This window comes from Branchiostoma belcheri, unplaced genomic scaffold (genome assembly GCF_001625305.1).
Source record: "Branchiostoma belcheri isolate BF01 breed outbred unplaced genomic scaffold, Haploidv18h27 scaffold22, whole genome shotgun sequence".
In the NCBI taxonomy this organism is placed as follows: domain Eukaryota; kingdom Metazoa; phylum Chordata; class Leptocardii; order Amphioxiformes; family Branchiostomatidae; genus Branchiostoma; species Branchiostoma belcheri.
The window spans coordinates 667,421-692,756 of NW_017803713.1; the positions used below are offsets into that span (position 1 = coordinate 667,421).

At 40.5% G+C, this 25,336-nt stretch overlaps 1 protein-coding gene across 1 annotated transcript; it reads right to left on the reverse strand.

Annotated features, from left to right (window-relative positions):
- Positions 1-211: 211 nt before the first annotated feature.
- Positions 212-25,235, reverse strand: LOC109470102. Its single transcript, XM_019768883.1, has 17 exons — positions 25,076-25,235; positions 13,204-13,329; positions 11,516-11,677; positions 10,828-11,111; positions 9,668-9,809; positions 8,084-8,399; positions 6,864-7,165; positions 6,162-6,483; positions 5,292-5,587; positions 4,761-4,976; positions 4,014-4,235; positions 3,165-3,611; positions 2,440-2,654; positions 1,607-1,988; positions 1,191-1,430; positions 475-666; positions 212-216 (listed from the first exon to the last, which is right to left on the reverse strand). The coding sequence occupies exons 1-17, from the start codon at positions 25,233-25,235 to the stop codon at positions 212-214; spliced, it is 4,029 nt and encodes a 1,342-aa protein (XP_019624442.1).
- Between the last annotated feature and the right edge of the window lie 101 nt (positions 25,236-25,336).

A 25,336-nucleotide genomic window follows, 5' to 3' on the forward strand; every position in this document is an offset into this window, starting at 1 on the left:
CATACAGAAAAAAATTGAAAACCACTTTTCAATTTATCCTGTCTCAAAGATTTTTAAACAAACGCCCCTGCAGATCTTGACCTTTTTGTTAGGAGGGAAAAACTCATGTCAAGCAAAATACCCATTTAAACATCTAAAACCCATGACCAGTTTACGCGATATAAGAACAGATTCGGTACAGTATCAAGAGGCCAGATGATTAAAAATGTAGTCATTCTGTTTTTCATCAAAGGTTTCATCTACACTACATCTAAGAATTTTCATGAAATTCCATACACAGCTTATTAGGTTATCGTGCTCAAACATATGCATACACACATACAAACACGCACACAAACGCTACCCAAAACATAACTTCTGATTCCTTTCTAAATGTCAATGAATAACTTAGGGCGCTCTTCATACCGACACGTGAAATATGCAGATGAATATTAAACAATTGCATAAACTCATCATGAGCTGACATACACATACTTGGCTGACAGGGGAATCTAAACTCTCCGGCACTGCCATTTCCTGTTGAGTACCCGAAGTACCCAATACCGAGAGGGTTAGGGTCCCGCCACTGCATGAACGGGCTGCTTTCTCCATCCCGACCGACAGCGATGGTTCCATCTTCTGCCCAGGAGATCCAGAAGCCTCTGAACTCATCAGATGACAAAACATCTGGAAAATTATTAAAGATGATAATTACATGATATAGACATTAACGCATACGAACATATTTGCTAGGCACAGAAGCCACGACTAAAATGAGAAGACTATTTCCCTAGCTGTATATGCGTGGGTACAGTTCATTAGATAATGTTTCTCGTGCATGTTGGTTTATAAAGATACCCTTTAGCCCCATGTAATATTTCAGGGCTCAGCATCAGATCGCAGACAAATTTTACATAAAACAAATATATACACAATAGTGCAGATTAAATAATTACAAGTTAAAAATTAAGAATTGAGGTCAGAGGTCATATAACTAATTCTTACTTAAATCAACAATAAACGGTATATTAAACCTGCGAATTACTAATTCGCTCCTACAATATAAACAATTATTATCAGGGTTAAACCATGATTCATACAATTGATGTAAGATTTTCTTGAATCATAAAGCATGTACATGTAGACTATCGTGTCTTTTAACTAGTTTGAGTTTGCAGACGAAATGCAACAGATACAAAGAAAAAGTGCACCTTGTGTTGATACTGTTACTTTGTTCTCGCCGTCCTGTGCACGGCGAATCACAGACTGTGTGTTGTTCCAACCACCGATGACGATCTCGTACATGTCATTGAGTACAGCTGCTTGTGACGACAAGGCGATGTGTGCGTCATTTCCGGCCATGACACTGAAGGTCAAAGGCGATGACCCAGGAAGAGCGATGTCCCACTGGTAACTCTTTTCAGTACCAGTGCTTCTAGAATCTTCACATCCTGATGATAGAAAAAAGAGCCGTGTGAATATTCGTTACAGAGAGACTGTCAATGTAATTGCGTTTTCTGCAACAGGATTCAAAGCTCATGACATTGTGTCTACAGTATCCTGCATCTATTTCCTCATAAATGTACACTCATCAGAGGTTCATACAAGCCTGCTTTAGTCTACTTACCGCTGCTATTCGTGACTTGTCCGTAAAGCAGAAATGTATCCTGTCTCCAGTTGATGATGTTCCCCTCTGCTGTGCCGTTGTTGGCCGTTTCGATCTCCGCCTCTGTAATCACCCGGTCCCACACGTTCAGAAGAGAGATTTCCCCGGTAAAGGCCATAGAAGTGTCGAAACTTCCGCCGGGACTGTCCTGTTCCTGGCCTAGAATCCAGACTCCTCCCGCCGGAATGCTAGTCCCTTGTGCTAGCCCCGATCCGGAGGCGATTACTGTCCCGTCTGCGTACAACTTCCATTCTCCCGCTGTACTGGACCACGTGGTGCACAGGAAGCGTTGATACGAGATGATAAGTTCTACCTCATTAGTACTTCGGCCATTCACATATATCTGTGTACAAATATAAATGACAAATTTCTTATGATTTCTGAATAGGCTGAGTTTGTGTGTGTGCCAGCATGATTTTTTTGTGAAGCTTTCGATGGATACTATGATATCCTTTACTTGTAGGTTTAAAGAAGGAGATTTCATCCTTGGTTTAATAAACAGCTGTCATCATAACAAAGCCAAGGGCGATAATGGGCAACCTTGAGGCTTTCTACAGTCGTGCAGTAGTGCCTATATTTATCATTGGCTATTGTATTCAGGGTAATTACCGAGGGACAGTGACACACATGCATTCATTTGAACAACATAGTAAACTAAATGGCCAGATCCATTTTCTTGTGGACCAGTACTTTTCTTTTTTAGCAGAAAACAGACATCATTACAACCAATTTTGTCATGGCACGCTGTAGAACGATACAAAGAAATCATAGCTTATCGTCGGTACTCTCCTTACCCTAAACTTCCCCGTACTTTGTCCGATCAGTATAAATGCATTGGCTGACATTTCATAGCTGACGGGAGTACCAAAAATGGCGTCGTCACTGCGCAGTTGCAGACACGTTGTCATCGCCGTCAGTGGTTGACTGAGGGATGCTAGGTGCCTGGCGTAGTTCGCTGTAGACTTGGGTGAGGGGAACGTCATCACTCTTGATGTCTGTCGAGGATAGGCTAGGATAACAGATACATATCGTTATGCCGTACCTGGGCCGAGATAAGGTTTGATACAGGTGTTCCGGAAAGTGTGATAACAAGCATTATCGTACGGGGAACTGTTCACGGTAAACTGTTTGGCTACCCGATATAAGCGCGACACGTTTCTCCCTCAGTCAGCTCAGAACATTCACAACACAAAGTAAGAATACTGGAAAACGAACAAGACTACTTCCTAAGAGGTGTGAAAGCGGATATCAACATTATCCATCAACCATCACTAAAACGCGAAGGAAGCTGACATCGTTTACCAGATACCTTTGACCCAGTGTTCATGCCCCCACTTTAAAGACACCACGTGACATGACTCACTGGGTCAGTCTATTGATAAAGATCAAAGCGAATGGGCCTAAGCTCAGGGTAAAGACAATCATTTGCGTTTTAACACAAGTTTAACTACATTAATGTAAGTAGCAACAGAGCACGAACCTTTATGAGAGTATAGATATGACATTGTTCTTTATTTACCTAGATGCCCGTAGAATTGGATCTCGGCCACGTACGGCTCAAGGCCGTGTGAAGTTTCCGTGATGTCCACTCGCCAGTAGCGACTCATTGCCACAAACCCTGTAAACGCCTTCACCTGCCTCCCCGCCAAACCGGAAAAGGAAATGACGTCGGTCCAACTTCCCGTTGTGTTCAGCGCTGTCTTGATGGTGAAGGCGGAAATGTGATGAGTGGCTGCGTCATCTTCCTCGTAGCCAATCACGCGGATCTTGGACAACCAATAGTATTCTTGCAAATCAAAAGTAATGAAGTATTGGTTGTCAGTCACGCCTGTTGGGTGCCAGTAGGTGGAGACGTTCCCGTCCCGCGTCTTATAGGCGTCATAAACAATACTGCCGTCATCGTGGGGGGTCCCAGTTGAGTTGATCACTGAGTAGAAGTCCAACGTCAGCCACCCTGCGTCTTTTCCTAAATTTGGGCAAACAAGTCACGGTTACGGCATCCAACAAGAGCGGAAACAAAAATAAGTGAGCTGTTATCTCAGGCTATAAGGAGTGTAAATTGTTTAGGATCTCCATTAGTGTGAATTTCACACTATTTTTTCCTGGAATCCGCTGTGAACAATCAGACAAATATTTGCACCATCGCGTACCAGGGCATTCCCTGTAGCCTTTTGAGTCTTGGATACTTTGAAAAAGACATACAGTGTCTGATGATCGGCATTACGAATACCTTAAAATATTAAAGCAACGGTTTCTGTAAATCATCTTCGCTTCAAATAGATGAAAGTTAAATGAGATACGATAGTATCTTCGTTGTATCTGAAAGCTAGAATGATCTGTCATTCTGACTCGATTTTTTTTTTCTTACCTTCACCGACGAACACTTCTACTTCACACAACTGAAGGTAGTTGGTCCGGCCGATCAGCTGTACGGACACGTAACGGCCAGTGATTGGCTGAGCGCAGTCGACGGTGATGCTCCGCCCCTCGGCAGGATAGTCGAGCTGATTGGTCGTTCTCCCGCAGATGGTATTCTTTGAAATGTCCGAATCCTCTCCAACTCGAACTTGGAACTCTTCAAGGCGCTGCCCTGTATCCGGCAACGAGCAAAGTTACAAACTGATTTATATTTGCCTAAACTGTTATTTCGTTGCTAATTTCGTATCACGCATCTGTGGATAACTTTATCCGTTACCTTTTTGCCTAGGTGGCTTATGTGAAATTTACTGCGACGGTTTTACTTTTTTATGATGTGACAAGTGGTCTCAGTGTTACTTCAAATGTTATTCCCAAGACCCAGTACGGGTGTCCAATTGACCGAAAGCTACAAAAACCGATTAATATCCAAGCAGAACTTTTGGTGGCTGTACATGGTGATTCGTGTGGCCAAATTGATCGTCGCTTGCCCCCAAATGAATTTGTTTGTAAATTGCATTAAAGTTTCGACATCCTTGAACTTGCAATTGCTAAAGTAAGAAATAAAGAACCTAAAGGTAGATGGTTTAATCGAACAGGCGAAAAATCCCGAACTGTGTCCAAAAAAAGGGGAGTGTTGTAATGTCCAAGTGAATTGTAAATAAGAAAATAAATAAAAAAATTAAGGGGGCTCCCATACCTGCTACGATCCTCCTGTTCAGCAGACGTACTCGTACAATGACGTAGCTTCCGCCCAAATCCACCTTCCACCACGGCTCGGATTCGTTCCGTGTATGTGTACATTTGGGGACGTTCGCGTTTGATCCTTTGTACCCGTCCACGGCATTCGGTGCTAGCCACAAGGAGTTATGGGTACTACTCTGTGTCGCCGTCTTCCCAATGGCGATGTTGTTATCTAGATGAAGCAGATAAAAGATATCCTATGAAACCTAATTCTTTCTACTCGCTAACCGTTACCTTTCGCTACGTCCAATACGTTGTTATAATAACAATGCGGTTCGATAAACTAAGCTATACCTGCCACTGAACAGTTTACCAGCCGGTCGACTGATCTGAGGGTTATGGGTTGCTAACTGTACAGTGTTCTCTAATACAAAATCACTCCACTTAATTAATAAATGTTATTTTCTAGCCGACCTCTAGAGATTTCTTTATCCCAGATGGTTCTGCTTTCCAATCTTATGATAGATTTAGATATTCTTTGTCTCACCTGTGCACAGTGTTGCTGCGTGTTCTATCTGGCTCTGGTTTAAGGCAACATCATAAATCTGTACACAGGAAACGCTTCCTGTGAAGGAATCGGACCCCACGGCACCGATGCGGACAGCGTGGTTGGTCCCGAGCTGGTACACGCCGATGTCGGTACTGCTGATCTCCAGACCTTCGTACCAAAGCTTCAGGATGCCTGAGCTGTAGTCGTACGTCAGACCAACGGAGTTCCACTGGTCAGGTTTGAGGCACCGTGTCCGCGAGGTCTGACTGGTGGTTGCATTTCTGCTAAAAAGGCTGATAAACAGAAAAAGAAAAGAACTGGAGAATTTCAGTGGATACCCATCGCAGTCCCCCTATTTTTTACCCCCTTTTATCTCCCACACATTATGTCTTCCCACTCTTTCTTCCATATTTAGCTGATCTAAAGCTTTAACCTTTGCTGCCCCATCGTTTATACATAACATTTCCATCTCCAGACAAGTTATTTCCTAGAATCATCAGAGTGGAAACTGCTGCCACCTAGTGCAGTATGGGTATTATCATTAGATGGCTTCAGAACAATGTTTAGACTTTGATTCAAATGCACAAAGGCTGCAGCTGGGTGAAACAAGTCGTTCGGTAAAAATTGCCAGCTGCCGTCCGCTGCGTGCCTGTAGAACTGATATGTTACGCCGGAAGAGACGGTTATACCGGCTATACAGATATAGATACAACTATGAAGTTAATGCTCTTCATCAACATGCATGCGGCAACGACGATGAAGGTACTGAATTTCCAAACACATGTACATAGTATGAGGGTAGGTTTTGCATTTTGGCTAAAGAAAAGAAACCTGCAGATTCTTCGAAATAGCTCTTTATACCCGTACCTGGCTTTTAAGAAGTACGTGGAGTCTTGCCACATGTGGACTCCGCTCGCGCTGTCTCCGTAATGTAGTAAGGGTCCAGACTGTCCAGTCGGGTACACGGAGGCCAGGATAGTGAGAGAGTAGCGGGTGTCCAGTGTCCTGTCGTTTGGGATCTCTATGTAGGAGCTACTGTTGCCGGACAAGACGTAGGAACCTTCGGGCTCGCCGTACACACCGGTACCAAGAGCCACACCCTCACCGGTGGCGTCATTTCCGTTTCCGCTCGTGTCCGTCAGACCATACTGTTTGTTCAGAGGCCACAGACCGACCGGCTGTGATGCTGCTAGGAAAAGATCAAGAAATGAAATTACTGGACGAGAATGATTTGTAATGGTATCAATTGTTTAGTCGCTAATTAAAAGTAGGCTAGATTCAGGTGTACATTAAGTTATAATTCATTAGTTGGCTCTTGTGCAATCTACCTGTACTTTAGACTTATGTGCAACACCTCTGAAGATTAAGCTATTAAATAAACGATGTTTAGAAACTCTGGCAGTGAGTGAAAGATCCGTTAGCAGGTTTAACTGCACAGCTAAATAGTCATATGAACCAGCAGACTGGTCCTTGACTAGTGAATTATGTCACTTTTCATACCACGTCTTAAAACATCTGACAAGTTTACCAATGTTTTTCGTCAATTTTAAGTAAAGCCAAGCTACTCACCTCTGCATTTTCCTGCTGCGTCCCTGATCTGATCGCCGTTTAAAGGGATGTTGTAAATTTGTATACAGGCGATCCGTCCCTGGAAAGCCCGGGCATCCCCGTATCTGTACCCCACCCGGATGTCGTACTGAGTCTCTGTCTCAATCGTGCCCACGTCAAGACTTCCTACTTCTATCCCGTCATGCCACGCTTTGACCTTCCCCGTAGAGTAGCTGTAGGTCAAGCCGACGAAGTTCCACTGGTTTAGATTCAGTGTCGCCACGTTTATAGAATTCGTGAAAACGTGGCTACGGGTCGCCATTCTAGCAGGAAAGAAATTGAAACAGAAAATCAGGGATGCAGTCAGAACTCAAGTTTTCCATAAAATAAACATAAACAAACAACATAAATAAACTTTGGAGATCCTGACATAACTTATGGTCGTCTCAAATCGGACTACATTGTATATTGGCTGTCATCTAGTATCAAAATCTTAAGCTGTTTTATAATTCTTTATATGATTATCTATTAGTAATGACTTCTTAAAAAAAGGCACGATTATTGGAATTAAAGTTTTTAAAAGTTCACATTTAAATAGTGACTATACAATATTAGCCATGTAAGACAGAAAACATTACAAATGCAAAACAGTTCAACGCATTAGGTAATGTTAGCTTGTAAGCTTGTACCCTATAGCACTATTTATTTTGCTAATGCCATATATGATTTGTTGAGTTGGTGAAAGTTCATATCTTTACCTCGTCCAACCATATCAAGATTGACATGATATTAAACTGTAATTGCCAACACAAAAAATCAGACCTTCCCAAATTGTCGAATGCAACGACTCCAGTCTTTTTAAGGGAATGAGTAATCCAACGCTTCCGTATATGCGATTTACATCAGGGCATTGCAACCATCCCTCAACACAGACGGGGGGCGCCACAGACTTTCTGCAACCTATAAGCCACTCCTGACGGAGTCAAGTTTATTATCTGCGTGACGTCACGGAAGCGGCGGATTGCTCATCACTTGGTAAGTCCGGTTGCTTGTGTTGTCAATTATTTTTCAAACTTATTTCATAATGACTTTTACCAGCACAGATGAACTTCCAAGATAACTTCAAGAAGCAGACATTTTACCCGGTGTACAACGTTACTCCCTTCGTGTTGTGAAGGATATATCTTTCTATTATTCCCATTGACAGTGGTAAATTTAACGTAACCACACTAGTCTCTTACCTTACAAACAACTTGTTTGTTTCCATTTGCCAAAGATGAACGCCGTAGTTATTGATCCTGTAGTTAACGATGGGTCCATCTGTCCCTGTGGGGTACACATAGGCCAGGATTGTCACCGAATAGCGGGTGTCCAGTGCCCCGTTGTTGGGGATCTCGATGTAGGAGGTGCTGCTACCGGAAAAGTTGTACGCCCCTTCGCTCTCACCGTGTACACCGCTCCCAAGGGACACGCCCACATCGGTTGCGTCATTTCCGTATCCGCTGACGTCACGCAGCTGGGTGTGCCTGTTCAGCGGCCAGAAGCCAACTGGTGCAACTGTGGATATGAGAAACGGACAATATGAGGAAGGTAAATTGAAATCGGAGATTTGAACCTGTGCCGTAAGTTTGCAGTCAGCATGGAGAAGTCAGAGAGAACTGCTGATCTGCTACCTCCAACCCGGGGACAGTCAACCCGACGTGAACTTAGAAACTCTACAAAAAAGGACTCTCCCTACCACACGTACAACAAGATGTTACAACAGCCCTTTACCGTCCCTCTTAAGACTGTTGAATGAATCGAAATGATGTCACTCTTAAACTTGTAAATGTCTCTAATATATTTTGTGAAACTTGTATATGGAATGTAAATGTAATTTTGATATTTTTAAATATCAAAAAGATGCAAATGTGAGCAAAATTTGAATCTCGTTATGCTAAATGGGTTTAATATGTTGACTGTGCAGTCGTTAATGTTTTTAAAAGAAATGATGTACATCTCTGAACGCAATTCAGCTTCTGCTGCAAAGTTCGTGATTTTAACAATAAACCATTTTTGATTGATTGATTGATTGATTGATTGATTGAAATGTCCAAGGGGTATTTGTGAATTTATCTTATATTGGCACAACCAAAGAGATGGCCTTTCAAGGGTCTACCAGATACCTTGTAGATAGTGACCTTGTTCTGACAAACTTTAAGTGAAAGCATTGGATCACAGCATCACAATTATTGTTAAGCGTCCACTTGCATGCATACTGGTATTCGCTTTACACGTGGCAATTGGAGCTCTCCAGCCTTTCCGACATTGCCATTGTCTTGGAACTTATTGTAGAACTACTAGTATCTTGCCACAGTTTCACACGGTTAATAATTTTCGTATAACCCCCGTCCCCTCCCATATGTTACGTGTGCAGTCCTTTTTACAAGCCTGTCACAGATAGCCGAATAGGAGTCCTGAACACTGCCCAACTCCCCAAAACTATTGATAGGAGAAGGTTGGTATCGGGCTTATATGTCATTATTCGCCTAGTTCGGCTACTGTTTGTCCGCGGAAGCATTTCAAAATGCTTTTAACATTTTTTTTTTTTTGGTAAGCACAGGAAGATGGGGTAAATCGGGGATTGACTGGCAGAGGCATTTGGCTCATATTTAACTGAAATTTCAACCTTAATCGGCTTGTGTTCGGGGAAGGGTTTGGAATATGTGACACTGATCTGAGCAAAGATGAATCGATCCATCAGCTCTTCTAAAATCTAATTGTATTTTATTTCAGAACTAAGGAACATTTAACGGAGATTTGGATATTAAAAGCAATCTCGGTACCTTCCCCGACGTCTGCCCTCATGGAGACCCACCCAGACCACGTCACGGGGTGAAACTTGACGTATCGGGCGTGGAAAGGTCCGCTGTAGTCCGTCAACACGTGCGTCACCAGGCTGCTGCCGTCACTGTTACCCGTGAACACCTGCCGAGTATCAAAACATGGCATCCGTTTATTCAACCATCATTCAACCACGAAATTTACAAATGGCAATAAATACAAATAAAGTCGAGTAACTTTTACTTTGTAAACAAAACCGGGAATTTATAATCATAAAAGTCAAGGATGGCAATTCCATTTACTACAGTTCTTACATTCTTTGGATCCTAAATTTCCGGATACGGCTTTCATTATATACCACCTATAGTTCCAGTGGTGGCAAAAAAATGCATTCAAATTTTACGGAATACAGACGATCCATCACTAGGAAACATACTAATTTTACGGAAGACATAGAAACATACAAACTTTACTGAATACATACGATCCATTACGCGGAGACATACGATCCTTACTGATTTGGTGACTTGCGCCACGATCACGTGAGTTTTGGATAAATTTATCGCGCCAACACAGATTCTCAGTCTCGCCCTGCTATTTGGGCTAAAATACAGGCTAATATGTCGCCAAGGAAGCCAACATTGATGCAGGTTGGGGTTTCTGGTGTTTAGCAGGGTGGGATAATAAGCCCTTCGTTGTAGGGAGAAATGAAAACACACATCCGCCATCTTGAATTTAACAAGTTGCCGCCAAAGTCACGTGAGCGTGGTACAAGTCACCAGATTAGTAAGGATCGTATGTTTTAGCCTATCGGATCGTATGTATTCCGCAAAATTTATTCAAAATTCACAAGTTTCCTAGTAATGAATCGTATGCATTCCGTAAAAGGTCTTAGTAATGGAACATTATGCATTCCCTTTGCTTCCCTAAAATTCGCACGAATTCCGTAAAATCCGTATGGATTTCGTAAAATTCAAATGATTTCGTGGCATCCCTTTTTCCGGTATAGCATTGGGTACAAGATAAATTTAACGTAATTAAAGGTAAATAAAACAAACTTTATTGTCAATACTTCGTTCCATAGGATTGCCCGGCCAGTCCTCGGTTAGGAAATGTGACGTCATCATAACACAGGATGACGTTAAAACAGATGTTTACTTACTATCGTGTCTCCGTTCGCGTCTTTATACCACATTTCGTCTCCGCTGGAATTCCCGTACGACACGCTGTATGACGTCACCCACTGGTAATTTCCGGCTTGTCGTCCTTGAGTCCTGAGGACGCCGACGGTTGATCTTTGACCAAGGTCGAACATCAGCCACTGGTCTGTATTACTTTGCTGGGGTGCCCATGCGCCGGCGTGCGTACCGGAAACTTCCTTGAAGTCCAGTCGAGCGTGGGTAGGGAGATGAAAATCACCCCAATAAGATGAAGCTGTAATGTTGGCTTTTTCAACAGAAAACAAACAAAAACTGTTAAAGAACTATACATAAATTATATGAAGATGAACACCAAGAGCGATACTTATGTAAGAAAATGTCAAAGCAGGACACGTTTTAACACTTGATGTCATGCAAGAACGTTATGTCATTATGTTTCCAGATGTTCCAAAAAGAGAGAAGAAAGGGCAACTAACAGTAGATGACCTCAGACCGTCAGGGATTGGATCATGGAACGCTCTTCCTCAGGACATAACAGAAACCATAGAACTTTAAAACTTAAAGGAAACCGTACTCTTGCACCTGAGGAAACAATAAGGGCGCAGCGTACTCCCCTCTGCGTCTTACCCTAACAAAGGGGTGTTGCACAGTATTTTCCAAAGATCAAAAACATCTGAATGAAAGTTTTACCTATCCTCCCAGGCCTGTATATAGAATTCCGCAATGAACCGCCGCACATTTCTGCTGAGTTTCCGGAGCACGGCATGTAACAGTCAGAATCGGGCCTTGCTGTTCCCAAGTTGGCGAAGTTGTTGTCAGTTCCACAGAAGCAATGGCTTGCATATTGCATACCTGGGGAAAACAGCAATTTTCACGGCAGTCAATTTCTAGGGTAAAGTTTCCAATTCTACGGAGGGGTATCAGGTTACCGGGGTTCCACGCGAGGCTTCCGTGGAGCCGGTCTCTGCGGTAAACATTCTTTTCATCAGTTATAAACAGTTTCACGGGGACTCTCTTGTTCAAATGTGATAAAATCCGCACTGCATATAGCTCAAATGTTGGTGTTTTTATTACAATGCTTAAATGTGCGTGAAATCACTCTCGACGCGTCGAATGCTTATTCTAGAACAATCGACGTCAATAACCAAACAACTGATTTAAACCGACCCCAAATCTCTCTGAAAATTCCATATTTTTGCATTTTAGAGAACAGTATAACAAAATTAAGATTTGAGTCGGACAGTTTTCTTCATTTCAAAGTTAAAGTGTTGGTAAGATATAAAAATTCGCCAAAAAATGCACTTTTTCAACTTTCAAGACGGATAATTCCAGAACGCCGCCATCTTTTAAAAAAATCCGTCCGACACAGATCGAGATTTTTGTCTTACCTACAATTTAAAACGTTTTTGTAGGTAAATTGAATTTGTTTTTCTTGCGGTTTAAATACCATGTTTGCACGCATGTCAGGTCGTGTGAGTAAGTACAGGGGTAACTTATATCCCCGTAAACAACAATTACGTTCTTCAAGGTCACACACGATAACGGCAGTAGCTTCGTTACATGTCGCATATCCACTATAAAACAGGGCATAGATATACTGTCCCGAAATTAGTTTATATTTGTGAAAAGGTGCATTTTTTACTGTTAGGCGGTACCCGTGTAAAAACGGGCTTGAAGCCGCGGGTTTACTGTACATGACCGCGGGTAACCCCGGATCGAACGAACGTTCGGTTCGATTGACGTCATATCGAACATGATTCAATTCGAATGACGTCATATCGAACATGATTCTGTTCGATGAAAAGGTTGGAATATTTGGGCCCAAATTTGACCATCGTGTTTACAAAACAAGGCAAAAACGCAATGCAATTTTTAAAAACTCAAGAAATATAATTTTATATATTTAGCATCAAAACACCTGTCATTGCTGGTGGCTGTAGTGTGGAGCAAGAAAATGAATATGGTTTGTTTGTTTGTTTGTTTGTTTGTTTAGGATCTCCATAAGTGAGAATTTCACACTACTCTTCCGAGAGTCCGTAGTGAATAATCAGAAAAGTATTTAAACCATCGCACATCGGGGCATGCCCCTACTCTTTTTCGAAAGATGTGGGGTGTGGCTCTACCCAATCAAGGGACCTCCGGATCCACTTAACGTCCTATTCGAGGGACGTCCCTAACTAAAGATAGTTACTCATTTACACCTAAGTAAAATGAGAAAGAGCACAAGATCGGTGACAAGGTGGGGTTCGAACCCGGGACCTCTTTGTTTCGATTCGAAGATGCTATCGCTACGTCACACGGCCCCACACAAGGACGCAGGGTAATTACCTATAACGAGTACATTACAGACTAATATACAAGGTATGTACATGTCTTACCGAAGTAGATGTATCCGTTTTTCTTGCAGTGCAGCCCGCAGGACTTGATGCTGTTGTCGCCAGTCTGGATATGTTCCCACGGGAACACGCGGCTCTCACTGTCCTGATAGCACCCCATGTACTCCGCTATGAACAAGAAATAACGTTAACATCATCATTAACACTCAAACACCAGAGGTCCATTTGGACCCCAGGCGTATAGTTTTATGTGCTATTTGAAAATTTTTGTGACTTTCTCAATAAATCAATTCTTCGATTTCTCCAAAATGTTTTTGGAGATCGGCATACTTAGAGGTTTGGAGATGTGTAAAAATAACAACTGGAAGTCTGATGTAAGATCGTCTGGGGTCCAAACGGCCCCAGTCATATTTGGACTTTCTTACACACGAAATTGTTCGGATGTCCCCAATCTGTCTTGAAGGAAGCATTATTGCTTTGATATTATGCAGTTTGCCAAGTAACCTCCACCTCAGGAATTAGGTCATCAAGTTTTAGAGGTCATGACTTTTGACAATCATATGAGGTCAAAGGTCAACTCCATATTCATGCAGGACCATGGTAATAATAAAGTGGTACAGAAACGGCGGCACTCACGAGATAGAGGCTCGTTTCACGCAAGGGACGATGGGTAAAACTTCCTAGCGGCAAAGTTAAATTTTCTCCTGTCACAACGAGTTGTGATGGTTGATTTCTTAGAAATTTTGTACACATCAGCTTATTCTAAGTTCACACCCCTTCATAGATTCCTGTTCCATAATAATATTATTGGCAGTGCAGCTCATAGGTGGTCATAAGTGTTTATAATAAGATCCAAACATTCATTAATAACATTCAGTAAACATTTACTGCAGGTGGGGGACGGGGGGACCTGGCCAATGCATTACACTATGTGTATCATTCTCGTATGCTAATGTTTCTGGTTGATAGGCATGTATCTCTTTGAAATTACAACATATGTTACAGGGATATATACTTTACTTAGGAAAAGATATTTTATTTCTTTGAAAATTTCTCCCTAGGGGTATATATAGTAGGCAGTTTTGAGTGTCAACAATATGGATGACAAAATTTTGAACATGTTTGAAAGTCTGAAAGTTAATATCCTGCAATATGTTGGACTTACATATGTAGTTTTGTTTCATTTGACTTTTAAAGAAATCTGTTGTGGTCTTGAAATGCATGCCAGTACTTGAAATTCCCATACTGTAAACAATATGGCTGACAAAATGTTGGGATGTTTGAGAGTCTATATTTTAGGATCAAATGAAAGGATCTTTTCTATATCCTGCAGTGGTGTAAGGGGAAATATGTAGTTATGTTTCTTTTGATTTTGAAGCTAAGAAGATCATTGTATTTGTTTGAATTTATGCTAGCACATGATTTTCACACACTGTAAACAATATGGCTGACAAAATATTAAGCAATTGACAGTCTATATTTCAGGATCAAAATTGTGGAAGTGAATATGTGGGAGCGAAATAAGAAGTCAAGTTTCATCTTACTTTCAACAAGATAAGTTGATGTATTTCAATTTACACCAGCACCTGAAGTTCACACATTGTAAACAATATGGCTGACAAACTTGTAGGCAACTTTGACAGTTTGTATTTCTGGATCAAATGTATGGATCTGTTCCATATTCTGGAATAGATTAGAGGGATGTATGTACTTATGTTTCATTTCATTTTCAACGAGATTAGTTAATTTTTTTAAATCTATGCCAGCCCCTAAAAATTCAAATAGTGTAAACAATATTGCTGACAAAATATTAGGTAAATTTGACAATCTATATTTCTGGATCAAATCAATGGGTCTCTTCCATACCCTGGAATAGTTTGGGCGGAGATATGTACTTAATATGTTTCATTTTACTTTAAACATGATTCGGTTGATTTTGTTTTTAAATTTATGCCAGCACTTAAAGTTTACACACTGTAAACAACATGGCAGACAAAATTTTAGGTAAATTTGACAGTCTATATTTCTAAATAAGACGTTGGAATCTCCCTAATATTTCAGAATGTGTTGGAGTGATGTATGTAGTCATGTTTGATTTCACTTTGCAGAACATCAATTGAATTTTTATAATTTATGCCAGTGCTTGAAGTTCACATGGTGTAAACAAAATGGCTGCCCAAATTTGAAGCAACTTTGACAGTGTCTATTTCTGGATCAAAAGTCCTGATCTCTTTCATATTTCGGAATATGTTGGCTTGATGTATGTATTGAAGTTTTATCCTACTTTGAAACAATCGTGTGATATTTTTGAATTTATGCCAGCACTTGAACTAAACACACTTTCTTCAGTGGGTGGGAGGGGGCCAAATACATGTTGTGGATTCAATTTCTCGACATCGGTTCCACTGATTATTTTCAGGTTTTCAGTGTTAAAAGGGCCTATATAGTAGTAATTAAATCACTACTTCAAATGCGATTTCGAACTGCCATACTATCACAGATCAAATTTTAATGTCGTCAGAGGGCACAAACTGCAGTTTCCCAGGACGAAAGGTTCAGAAACAGGGCAATCGGCTCTTCTACAAGTGCAAGTCACATGAAAGATGAAGCATCATTGTATCCTACGTCGGTACGTACCTGGTATGTAGTCTTGCGTTGTCATCCTGGTGAACTGTGATCTGTTTTACAACATGTACTTTATGAGCCACCATCTTGATGGCGGCCATGTTCGAAACAAGCCTAAATTCCCATAAACCATTGGTGTTGCCCCACCCATTTCCTTGACACCATGTCCATGCTCCATTCTATTTTTGCATAAATTATGAAAATGAGCTGGATTTTTTAAACACTTAATCCTGCCAAAATATACCTCTTACTATGCTTAACCAATATATGTGCACGATCACTGAAAGGATACAAAAAAGGAAATAAACCAAATGGGGTCCAAGTTCCGTCGCAAAATAGTTTAGGTGTTTGGAGGGTTAACATTGCACCTCGGGTAGACGTTAAGGCCATATTGATTTGATTATATGGATGACCTCCTTAGGGAACCCCAAAACTGATGCGCGCGTGCGAATAAAAAAGGTTTTCCAAAAAAATTACTTCCATCATGAACTTTTCGTTGTTTTTTTTTTTGTTTGATTTTGACATTTTACGACATTGGTGTCGTTTGTAGATATTTTTTTGCAACTTACAGTATATATTTGCCCATTTTGCAACTGTTTTGTACGATTTACAGAATGCTTGAAAACTTTTTTTTGGACACGACCTAAAAATTTATGCGCGCGCGGATGTCATCCATATAATCAAATTAACATACTATTAGCCTAACCAATGTTGAGAAGCGTGTTGTCAAGATTGATTTTGAAATGGACCCGTCAATAGCCAAAACGTAACCGGCGAAAAAAAATTAGGAGACGAACAGGAATAGCTAGCAACATCAGAAAATACACCATGCTTCCCTTTGACAAATTTGAGAGGGAAAAAGCAAACTGTAATACCTGCTCGAGCGGTCCCCGTGTGCATTAGCAGAAGTACCAGCGCCAACGGAACAATATAGCATTCGGACATGGCGCCTTTGACGATCGTTCTGCAATGATAGAAGATGCAATATTTTCTGTATTACAATAGTGGGGAAAATAGGGCTAGTTTAGTGATTGTATCGATAAAAACATAGTACGATAATAGTATCCTGTATTTTTTTAAAATATTTCATAGCTTAGCTGACGTAGGTCGCAAATCCAACCAAATTGCCAATACCGCACTCAACATTCTTATCGTTGGTGCTACACGCGCGTATTATCACATGGAGACTTTTTATGTGTGACTGATTATCCGTGTTGTCAATTGAAAACGATATGAATCACGATATGAATGCTGCATACTGTTGCAAAACATATATCTTACCAACACTCAACGCGACAAAAACGCAACAAAAACCTTTGGCGAGCGCAACGTCCGTCACGTTTGAACATTCTTTAAACACCCACGCATTTACAGCGATCCCGATTTACTTGATTTTGCAAAAATAGTCTCTTTACTCAGTGATTTACCAACCTAATGAAACAATTCACGGAGTTCAGAATTACACACCAGGCGCTTAAAAATGCTCAGTCATAAATGTAAATTTAACTCGGTATATTCATGGTGCTTCTCTGCGGTGATAGCATCAGAAAAACCACAAAGTGGCCTCAGCAACACTGAACACAAGATTGTTCTCTTTTTAAAGCGTAATCTGTAGGGCTAGGATAGATTTTTGTTGCAGTTGGAATGGGGTACTCTAGATGCAGTTCGGTACTGGAAATCATGTTGGCATCACACACGTTGTATCCGACGTTGTATCCATTTGTAGCCGACTAACGGGTCCCATACAAATTGTTACATTGCATGTCGTAATGATTACTTGCCGCTTCAACAGGTATTTGGGTCGCACGGATAATCATACCAAATCAAATTGAGGGTACGTATCTTTTGTGTTTTGTTCTCCGGAATCCCATCACAGTATTGTTTATTTTATTTTATTCACATGGATTTTTGAGCATTGGATAGGAAGCACTTGTTGTGCTTATGTGAATCCGCTGCTCATAAAAAATAATACAAATGTAAACATAAAGATGACATAAAGTATAACATAAACATAAAATGAAAGTGGCTGGCGCACCAATACCTAAAGCATAACATTAATGAGATTGCCATGGTCAAATATTCCAGAGTGGTGGATATAGTTAAACATAATATCAAATATACGGCAGTTAGTAGGGTATTGTTTATGCAAAGCCTGCTCGTGTAATGTTACATCAGATGCCCATGGCCAGATTATTATTTTTTTTTGGGGGGGGGGTCTTTCCCAGTGCAAAAGGGACCAGCGAGCACGAGGCGAGCGACAAAGGCATGAGGTTACTAGGGGGTCATGGGGCATGCTCCCACGGAAAATTTTGAAAACTAAATCTTTTGAAATGGCAATTTTCGCGTTTTTTTTCGATTTCAAAAGGAAAGAAAACAGACATAACTTTTATTCAATGACAAAATGAGCAGTTTTTCTATGACTCCAGCACGCTGGTTATAAGAATCAGTCCTTTTTTTTTTCAAGAAAAATTTTGGACCATTAGATAAAAAGTGGACAAAAAGTGGACGTTTGAACTTTGTAAAGGGGGAGGGGGCAAACCCTCTGGCTACGGGCCTTCGTCAGATGTAGTAAGATTCACCATATAACACGGCCTGCGACAACACAATATTATATCTATTGAGAAAAACTGTTTATACCATCCATGTTTTCGTTTTATGCAACAGAGGAATGTATTTTGGAGCAGGTGGACTAATGCAGCTTACAATAACTACGGCATATCTTTGAATCGTCGCTCGTAGCGACATATGGGATGATGCTATGTCAGTGATCTTCAGTCGACTGTAATATATAACTACCCAATGCCAGCCCAGAAAAAAAAAACTGAAACAAGAAACAGAAATCCCCTCAAGTATCAGACTTACCAACCAGCAATTGGAAATCGTTGTTATCAAGCACAGTTGATGGCATCATCACTAAAAAGCTTGAAACAACTCCTGCAATCAAACGTGCGAAGGTTTGGTGTAACAGATTTTTCGGTGTAATATAGATAGCAGAGACGCACTGCGTGCCTGCAAAGCTGGTATAAAAATGTTAATGCAGGGGCGGTTATACCGGCTATACCAATACAGATTGATACAGATCTAGATGCAGATGCAGAACATGGCAAATTCGGCACCCCTTGGCCCGAACCAACAGTGCCCTGACCTTTTTGACACAGAACGTTTCTTTGACATGGAAAGACAATGCAAACTTTGTAACATCGGGTCCCAAATGTTCCTCACTAGTCACAGCGGTCTCCCCTGAGGGCAGTGATAATGTGTTTTGGTGATAAGATCTAGCTATAGGGTCGTTCATCATGTCAATTGACAACCTGCCAGAACCTCTTATGGTAATTTTTGTTGTATAGTGTCTTCTACGGGTTAGGTAGCCGAAGTAAAGAAATTTGATATAGTAATACACCTGTTATATTTTGTATATTGTCCCCTTCAAGCGGGTATTTGGGTAGAGGATAGTGAAATATTTAAAAAGAGATAACTGTAAGATTTAAAAAAAAATGAAAAAAAAAAATCACTTTCAAGACAACAACTACAGAAACAGATAGTAACTTAGTGTTGACACTTTTCACGTTTGCCTTTTCAAGAAGAGCAATATATTAGACATGTATACCAACAAAGCCAGTGAACCGGCGCACATGGTAACGTAGGGTTGACATAATGTTTAGGTACTATGGCAAAGTTTGGCAAGACCATATCGCATCACAGACATTGATTTATTTTGAGACCTAATGATCACTTTTTTCTTACCCCAAATCAACAACAAAGATGGAATATTATGTTGATAACTCTACTCTTAGCATAATTTTCTTGCTGCTAAACCTTGCATCATTCTACATGTAGTTTTTAAACAAATCTCCTCCTTTCAATTTCCAACGTTAACATTTGTGGGGAAATAACAATTTTCTTTCTCTGTTCTCGTGTGGTTGGTTACTTCGTAATGATTAAGCACGGGGCATTCATTTGTCTTTTAGTATACGCATTGAGGCGTTGAGGACACAACTGGTTAGACAGTATAGTTACTCTGATCGATCGCGCGCATATTCGGTCAAGCAGGTTTTTTGTTCATCGCTGCAAGATAGACAGTTTAATTAGTGAACCGCCTTAGTACAGAATTGCAACGCTTTAGTACTAAATTGTAATAATTTACTCCTGAATTGCAATACTTAAGTACTTACAGTATTACGGTACGAGGTGCAAAGGTAAGGCGTCACATATTCAGCAACAGCAGGCATACCGGCTATTGTCCATCGTCCACAAAATATGAGAAGAATATATTCTATTGTATACAGATTTACATGTACTGTCTCATTATTAGCTGCTCGTGGTCTTTATTCTCAGTCCAGTTTCTTGTTGCATTTGTTGTATTCTTTTAGCCTTCTTAGCAGGCGTTCCGGGATCGACGTTTGTATTATTATAGACCGCACGCATTACAAGCGCTGTCGTTCAACCCTAGTATCTCATGGCAAACTAGGGTTAACAATCTACGTTTGATCGGAAAATAAGCACCCTCATCATAAAAAACCGACAGATATCTAATAATATAAACGCCTGCCAATGATATTTATTTTGCTAATGAGCGACCGAAGGCGGTTTGCGTGCAAGGTAAATCAGCCGGAGTTGCCTTGGCAACGTCACATTAGAATGCCGCAAGGCATCCCGGGTAAAGACAGTCTTTGAATGACCCTTGTTGTCTTTGAATGACCCTTCACAAAACTTCAAAAGGTGTAAGCTAATATGGGTACATGTACTGCATTGATAAAAGAGGGGAAATGAGACCAATTTACTATGTTTTTTTTAGTAAAAACAATAGTCTGGTGGAGGATGTAATACACCAAATAACTTTTCCGAACGTGATAGTCAGAAGTATCAAAACATTGTATTTTTATCTCAATACCGCAAGTATGAATATGACTTTTATGTTAAATTTGAAAAAATCGTCACGAAATGTGCACATTACAGATGGAGATCTGTAAAGAGGGAATATGAGAAGAAAGTTAGAAAGAGAAAGTACCAAATAAAGTAGACTGGAGAATACAGAATTATTCAGTACATCTTGTTATTTCATGTAGGAACGCTATCTAAACAGTAACCTAACAGCTCAATAGCAACAATGACAAGGGTCATAATAAGGGCACTGCTTGACTGCTACAAAGTACTACTTACAAGGATGCAGCCATTATAAAATGTGTAATAGGAAAAATTGGGGGGGTACGTGAATTGCAACAGGGTGATACTAGACAACGAATCTACATGATTTATTAAATCACAAATAAAAAAAGAATTAAAACAACTCTAAGTCACATTATTCTTATGTCTTTAGTTGTATTTTTGAACTCGCATAAAAAGTCTCAAATTTCTATCTATTTAAAATCCCATAAGGGTGGTTGTAAAATCTGAACTTAACTTAACAAGAGAAGGAAGAATAGTTCTCAAATATATTCCACTTGACCAGACGTTTTTAAGAAGTATCCACGTGGTGGCAAAGAGTGCCCATTAGTATCAAGAGACAATGTATTGATTTCCCCATGGGGAAACAGTGTTTTATGTTGTTTGTTTTACGAGCTACTCTTAGACTACTAATAACAAAAGCACACCGATCTGGAGGTGCTTTAGATAAATTATGCAAACATCATGGTATAGATAATATAATGGAAAGCTGCCAAGAAAAGCAGAAACTGCAAAATTTATTAGTACAATTACAACTCCAAAAGCTGCATATTATACTCCATAATTGCTAATTAAAATGTTGGTTAGCTAACTAAAATTTTGTATAATGAGAGCAAGCTAAAATTTTGGATAATGAGAGTAAGCTATTGCGGAGAGCTCACTATATGTTTAAGACCAGATAAAACATTGTAAATATACAAAAGAAAGTCTCCGCCACATTGACAACAGTCCAGTCAATGCTAACCGGATTTGTGTCCAAAGATTCAGAGTGAGTAAAAGGAACGCTAATACAATTACTAGTATTAATAGTAACAATGAGTTTTTTCATCAGTGAGTCACATTTCCTTGCTATAAGTTAAAACGTGTTGACTCATGCCTGCGCTATTCAACCTCCCTAGGAAAGGAAGCGATTGCTATCTAAGCATGAAACACTAATGGAAATTTATTTTTTTTGTTCAATATGATTTGTTCTTGATTGTCTTACTTTATTGTTTAGATATTTAATTTGCCGTGTTAACTTTATATTATCTTGTACCTATTTTGAGTTAATTTGTTTGCTTGTCCCTTAATACATTGCAAGTTAAATGTAAATGTATGTAAATAAGAGATCGTAAAATTATTAGGATTTGGGAGAGTCCACTGGACAAACCTTCAGGTTTCTTGGGCTCTCCAGCATATATTTGCTTGTATATAATTTCATTTTATACTGTTACTTTTTTATGTGCAAACTGACAATAAACAAAAACAGTAAACAATAAACAAAGACACCTGCATGCTTCAAGCTGAGGTTTAATCCTATTGGAAACAACTCCATTCAAAGTAACTAGTAACGACAACACTGGTGGGGCTCAATAGCAACAAACGGCATGAGAACTGACAGGTGCATGGCTTGGCTGATCCAACCTTACAGTATCTGTTTATGCTGAGGTCACATTTCCAAATCGGGGCCCGGCCGGACAGCTTTTGGGAACGAAAGGTACGATATAAAAGACAGGAAAACAGAAAACATTTTAGAAACTATTCATGGGTACTATTTGCTTTATATTCTTGATATGAATTGTTAAATTTTTTGCTCATGCAAACAGCCCGGCCGGGCCCCGATTTCGAAAAGTGACCTCAGCATTACGTAGTTCTAAATAAATCGAATCGGCCGTTTCCGGTTGTAACTTTATTCTGTAAGAACTTGAATGTAAATGTTTGTAATGGGGTGATGTCTTATGAAAGCATTCACGTGAATGTTAGCCCTGTCTATCGTTACATGTCTGCTGAGAATACATTGCGATTCGCAACAGACTTAATCCCCAGGGTTAATTAGGACCACTCTGTATTACCTCAGTCACTAGAACACTTTGTATTAGCCTAGTATAGTACCCTTGTATGTTCCTTATGTATGTATGTCTAAGTCAAGCAGTGTATCTTTTGTCTCTACTTTTCTACATACGTTTGTTATGTGTCTGTTAAGTCTTGACCTGTACCTAGCCCGTCGTGGCATGAATGTACAATAAAGGTATTTCATTTCATTACAATAAAAACACAGGGAACCGTGGGCTCATTTAACGTACTCAAATAATAAGAAATCAAACGACATACCGTTTACATTCCAAGGAGGTGATTTCAGACAAGTGTCGATGAGTTGATTGTCTTTTTTCCACGTCTTAGTTCAGTTTAAATTCAGGAGGTTAGAAAAACCACAGGAAGATTCGTACCTTCTGTAGCCGGTATTTCACAATACGTAATCTGAACTGGAGCAGGATAAAACCGGTTTGTCGGGGGGGGGGGGCTTCTCGGGATGGTGCCATAATGTGGGGCACGTATTGTCTCACCCTGGAACCATTAACTCAGCCAGTAATTAGTACGTGCCGAAGATGTAATGTGCATAACTGACCCGGCCTATGGGTCTAGACCTTTAGCCGAGTGGTTAGATCGTCGGAGTCTGAACTGGTGCTCGGGTTAGGTCGTGGGTTCAAACCCCGGCCCGGTACCAGCAGGGTTTTTATCCGTTTCTACTCGCTCCTCCTGTTTCTTACAGTGGTACACCGGTGCTGCATAACTGTATAAAACTATGTGCATGTGTGGTCAATGTTACCTGAAAATGTGTATGTTTGTTGTCCGTCCATGCGTTTTATCTACGTTTGTGGCATTAAGATGTTATGTTGAAAAAATGGTGTGTGCTGTCGTCATGTCTTTTAATAAACGTTGGAATAGCAAAATGATAATGATAATAAAAAAAAAACGTCACTGGCGAAATAACGTCACTGGCGATGTACTTGGTTTTCTTTAGTAAATAGCGGGTTATTCTCCTATGTCTAAGTAAGCTTTTCTGCTTCCGTTCTGGTGACTCAAATGGGTGAACGAATGAATAAAAGTTTATTATTGTGTCTTACGACATGTGTACAAAGTCATCTGGCCCGATCAATATAAGCTTAAAGTTTTATTCAAGTACTAACCCCTTTGTGCAGCTAGAATTACCCAGACCCAACATGTAAACGGACGCATGGACAACTGTTTATATAATTATATTAGGCCACAGCAAGTAAATTTTATGGATGACATGTACATCCTCCGTAGACTCCAAATCTAATGCGAGCGGCCGAAAAAAATATTACTACATTTTTAAATTTTGACTCAATCATTGTACAAATGGTACATGCTTTTGATTCAGTGACAGGTATGTGAATTTGACACAACCACCATCACATATCACTGCATCAAAGTAAGAAACAAAACATTAAATCAGAGCCTTTTCTTGTCTCTTCTCTTCATAGTTATCTGCCATCCACCTTCCGGCATGGCAACAGACATCTTTGCCCACTTTCGGAATTGGGGCATGCACTTAACACGCATTTCCTCACTTGCTCGGGTTAAAATGAGTATTGTATTGTCCTCTGTGTTAGTGTCGGCATAGAAATAGGTTGAACAAAACTTGAGTGTACCGTCACCACGTCTTGGGAATACATGTTGAAGTGCTGTGAATGCGACTTTTGCGGGCGTTTTGTGACTTTAAATATAGTGTTGAATAAACTGGTGTTAGCATGGTGTATCATATAAATGTTTAAAGAGAATGACTGGTATCAATAAAACACCTGTTGGACTATTAGGCACGAGATCACCAATATGTCATACGCTACCTCTTCACACCCCTCCCATCCCCGAAAAAGGGACACACATACTGATTTACAGAGATAAGAGCCATCTAATTTGACGAGAATGAAGGATGACAACACAAGCTCTTCTTTTGTTCGCAGTAATTTGGAATTCAATACCCCGAGGTGCTTTTAGGGAACTCAACCACTGCATGGCTAGCCTGGTATCCAGTCTTACCGTGGTAGGGGCGGCTTTTCCTCGGGGTTGCAGGAGCTGTTTCCCGCCTGCCTCAGCTAGGTTTCCCGGTGGGCATTTCACGATGGGATATCCCTATAACTGTAACACTCCTACCGAAAACACTATCAAAATAGAAGCTTAAATTGACGTAAAAACGATTCTGTACTAGCCTCTACCAGGCTTGGGGAGGCGGCTGGAAAGAGTAGAAATCGGCCAAATAAAAAGATAAGCATGCCAAGGGAGTTTGTCCGTTGAGAGAACAGTTCGCCGCACCCCGTAGTCTTTGTTTTTCTCGTTTTCTGACTTCCCACAGCGTCGACGAAAAAGGCCAGAAACATCATGACCAGGACGTTGGCGAAAAACAAGACGAAGCAGAACAGCATGAGCGGTCCGAGGACGCCCCCTGCCGACTCTACCGAGTAGTAGTCCATTTTCCTGAGCATGACAGAAAACAACGTCTGCATTCTTCCAACGAAACTGCTGTACAGACTCAACCTAGAGCCGAGAGCCAGAAACCCGAGCATACAAAACGCCATGAATAAAAAGCTAAACACAACTATGAAGC

Bases quoted from the DNA above. Each gene is read 5' to 3' on its own strand.
- LOC109470102 (XM_019768883.1), bottom strand. From the start codon at position 25,235: ATGCAGACGTTGTTTTCTGTCATGCTCAGGAAAATGGACTACTACTCG. The intron at 11,678-13,203 runs GTAAGACATGTA...TGTTTTCCCCAG, and splicing joins AAACGGATACATCTACTTCG to GTATGCAATATGCAAGCCAT. The intron at 4,977-5,291 runs GTGAGACAAAGA...TGCTTCATCTAG, and splicing joins CGCAGCAACACTGTGCACAG to ATAACAACATCGCCATTGGG.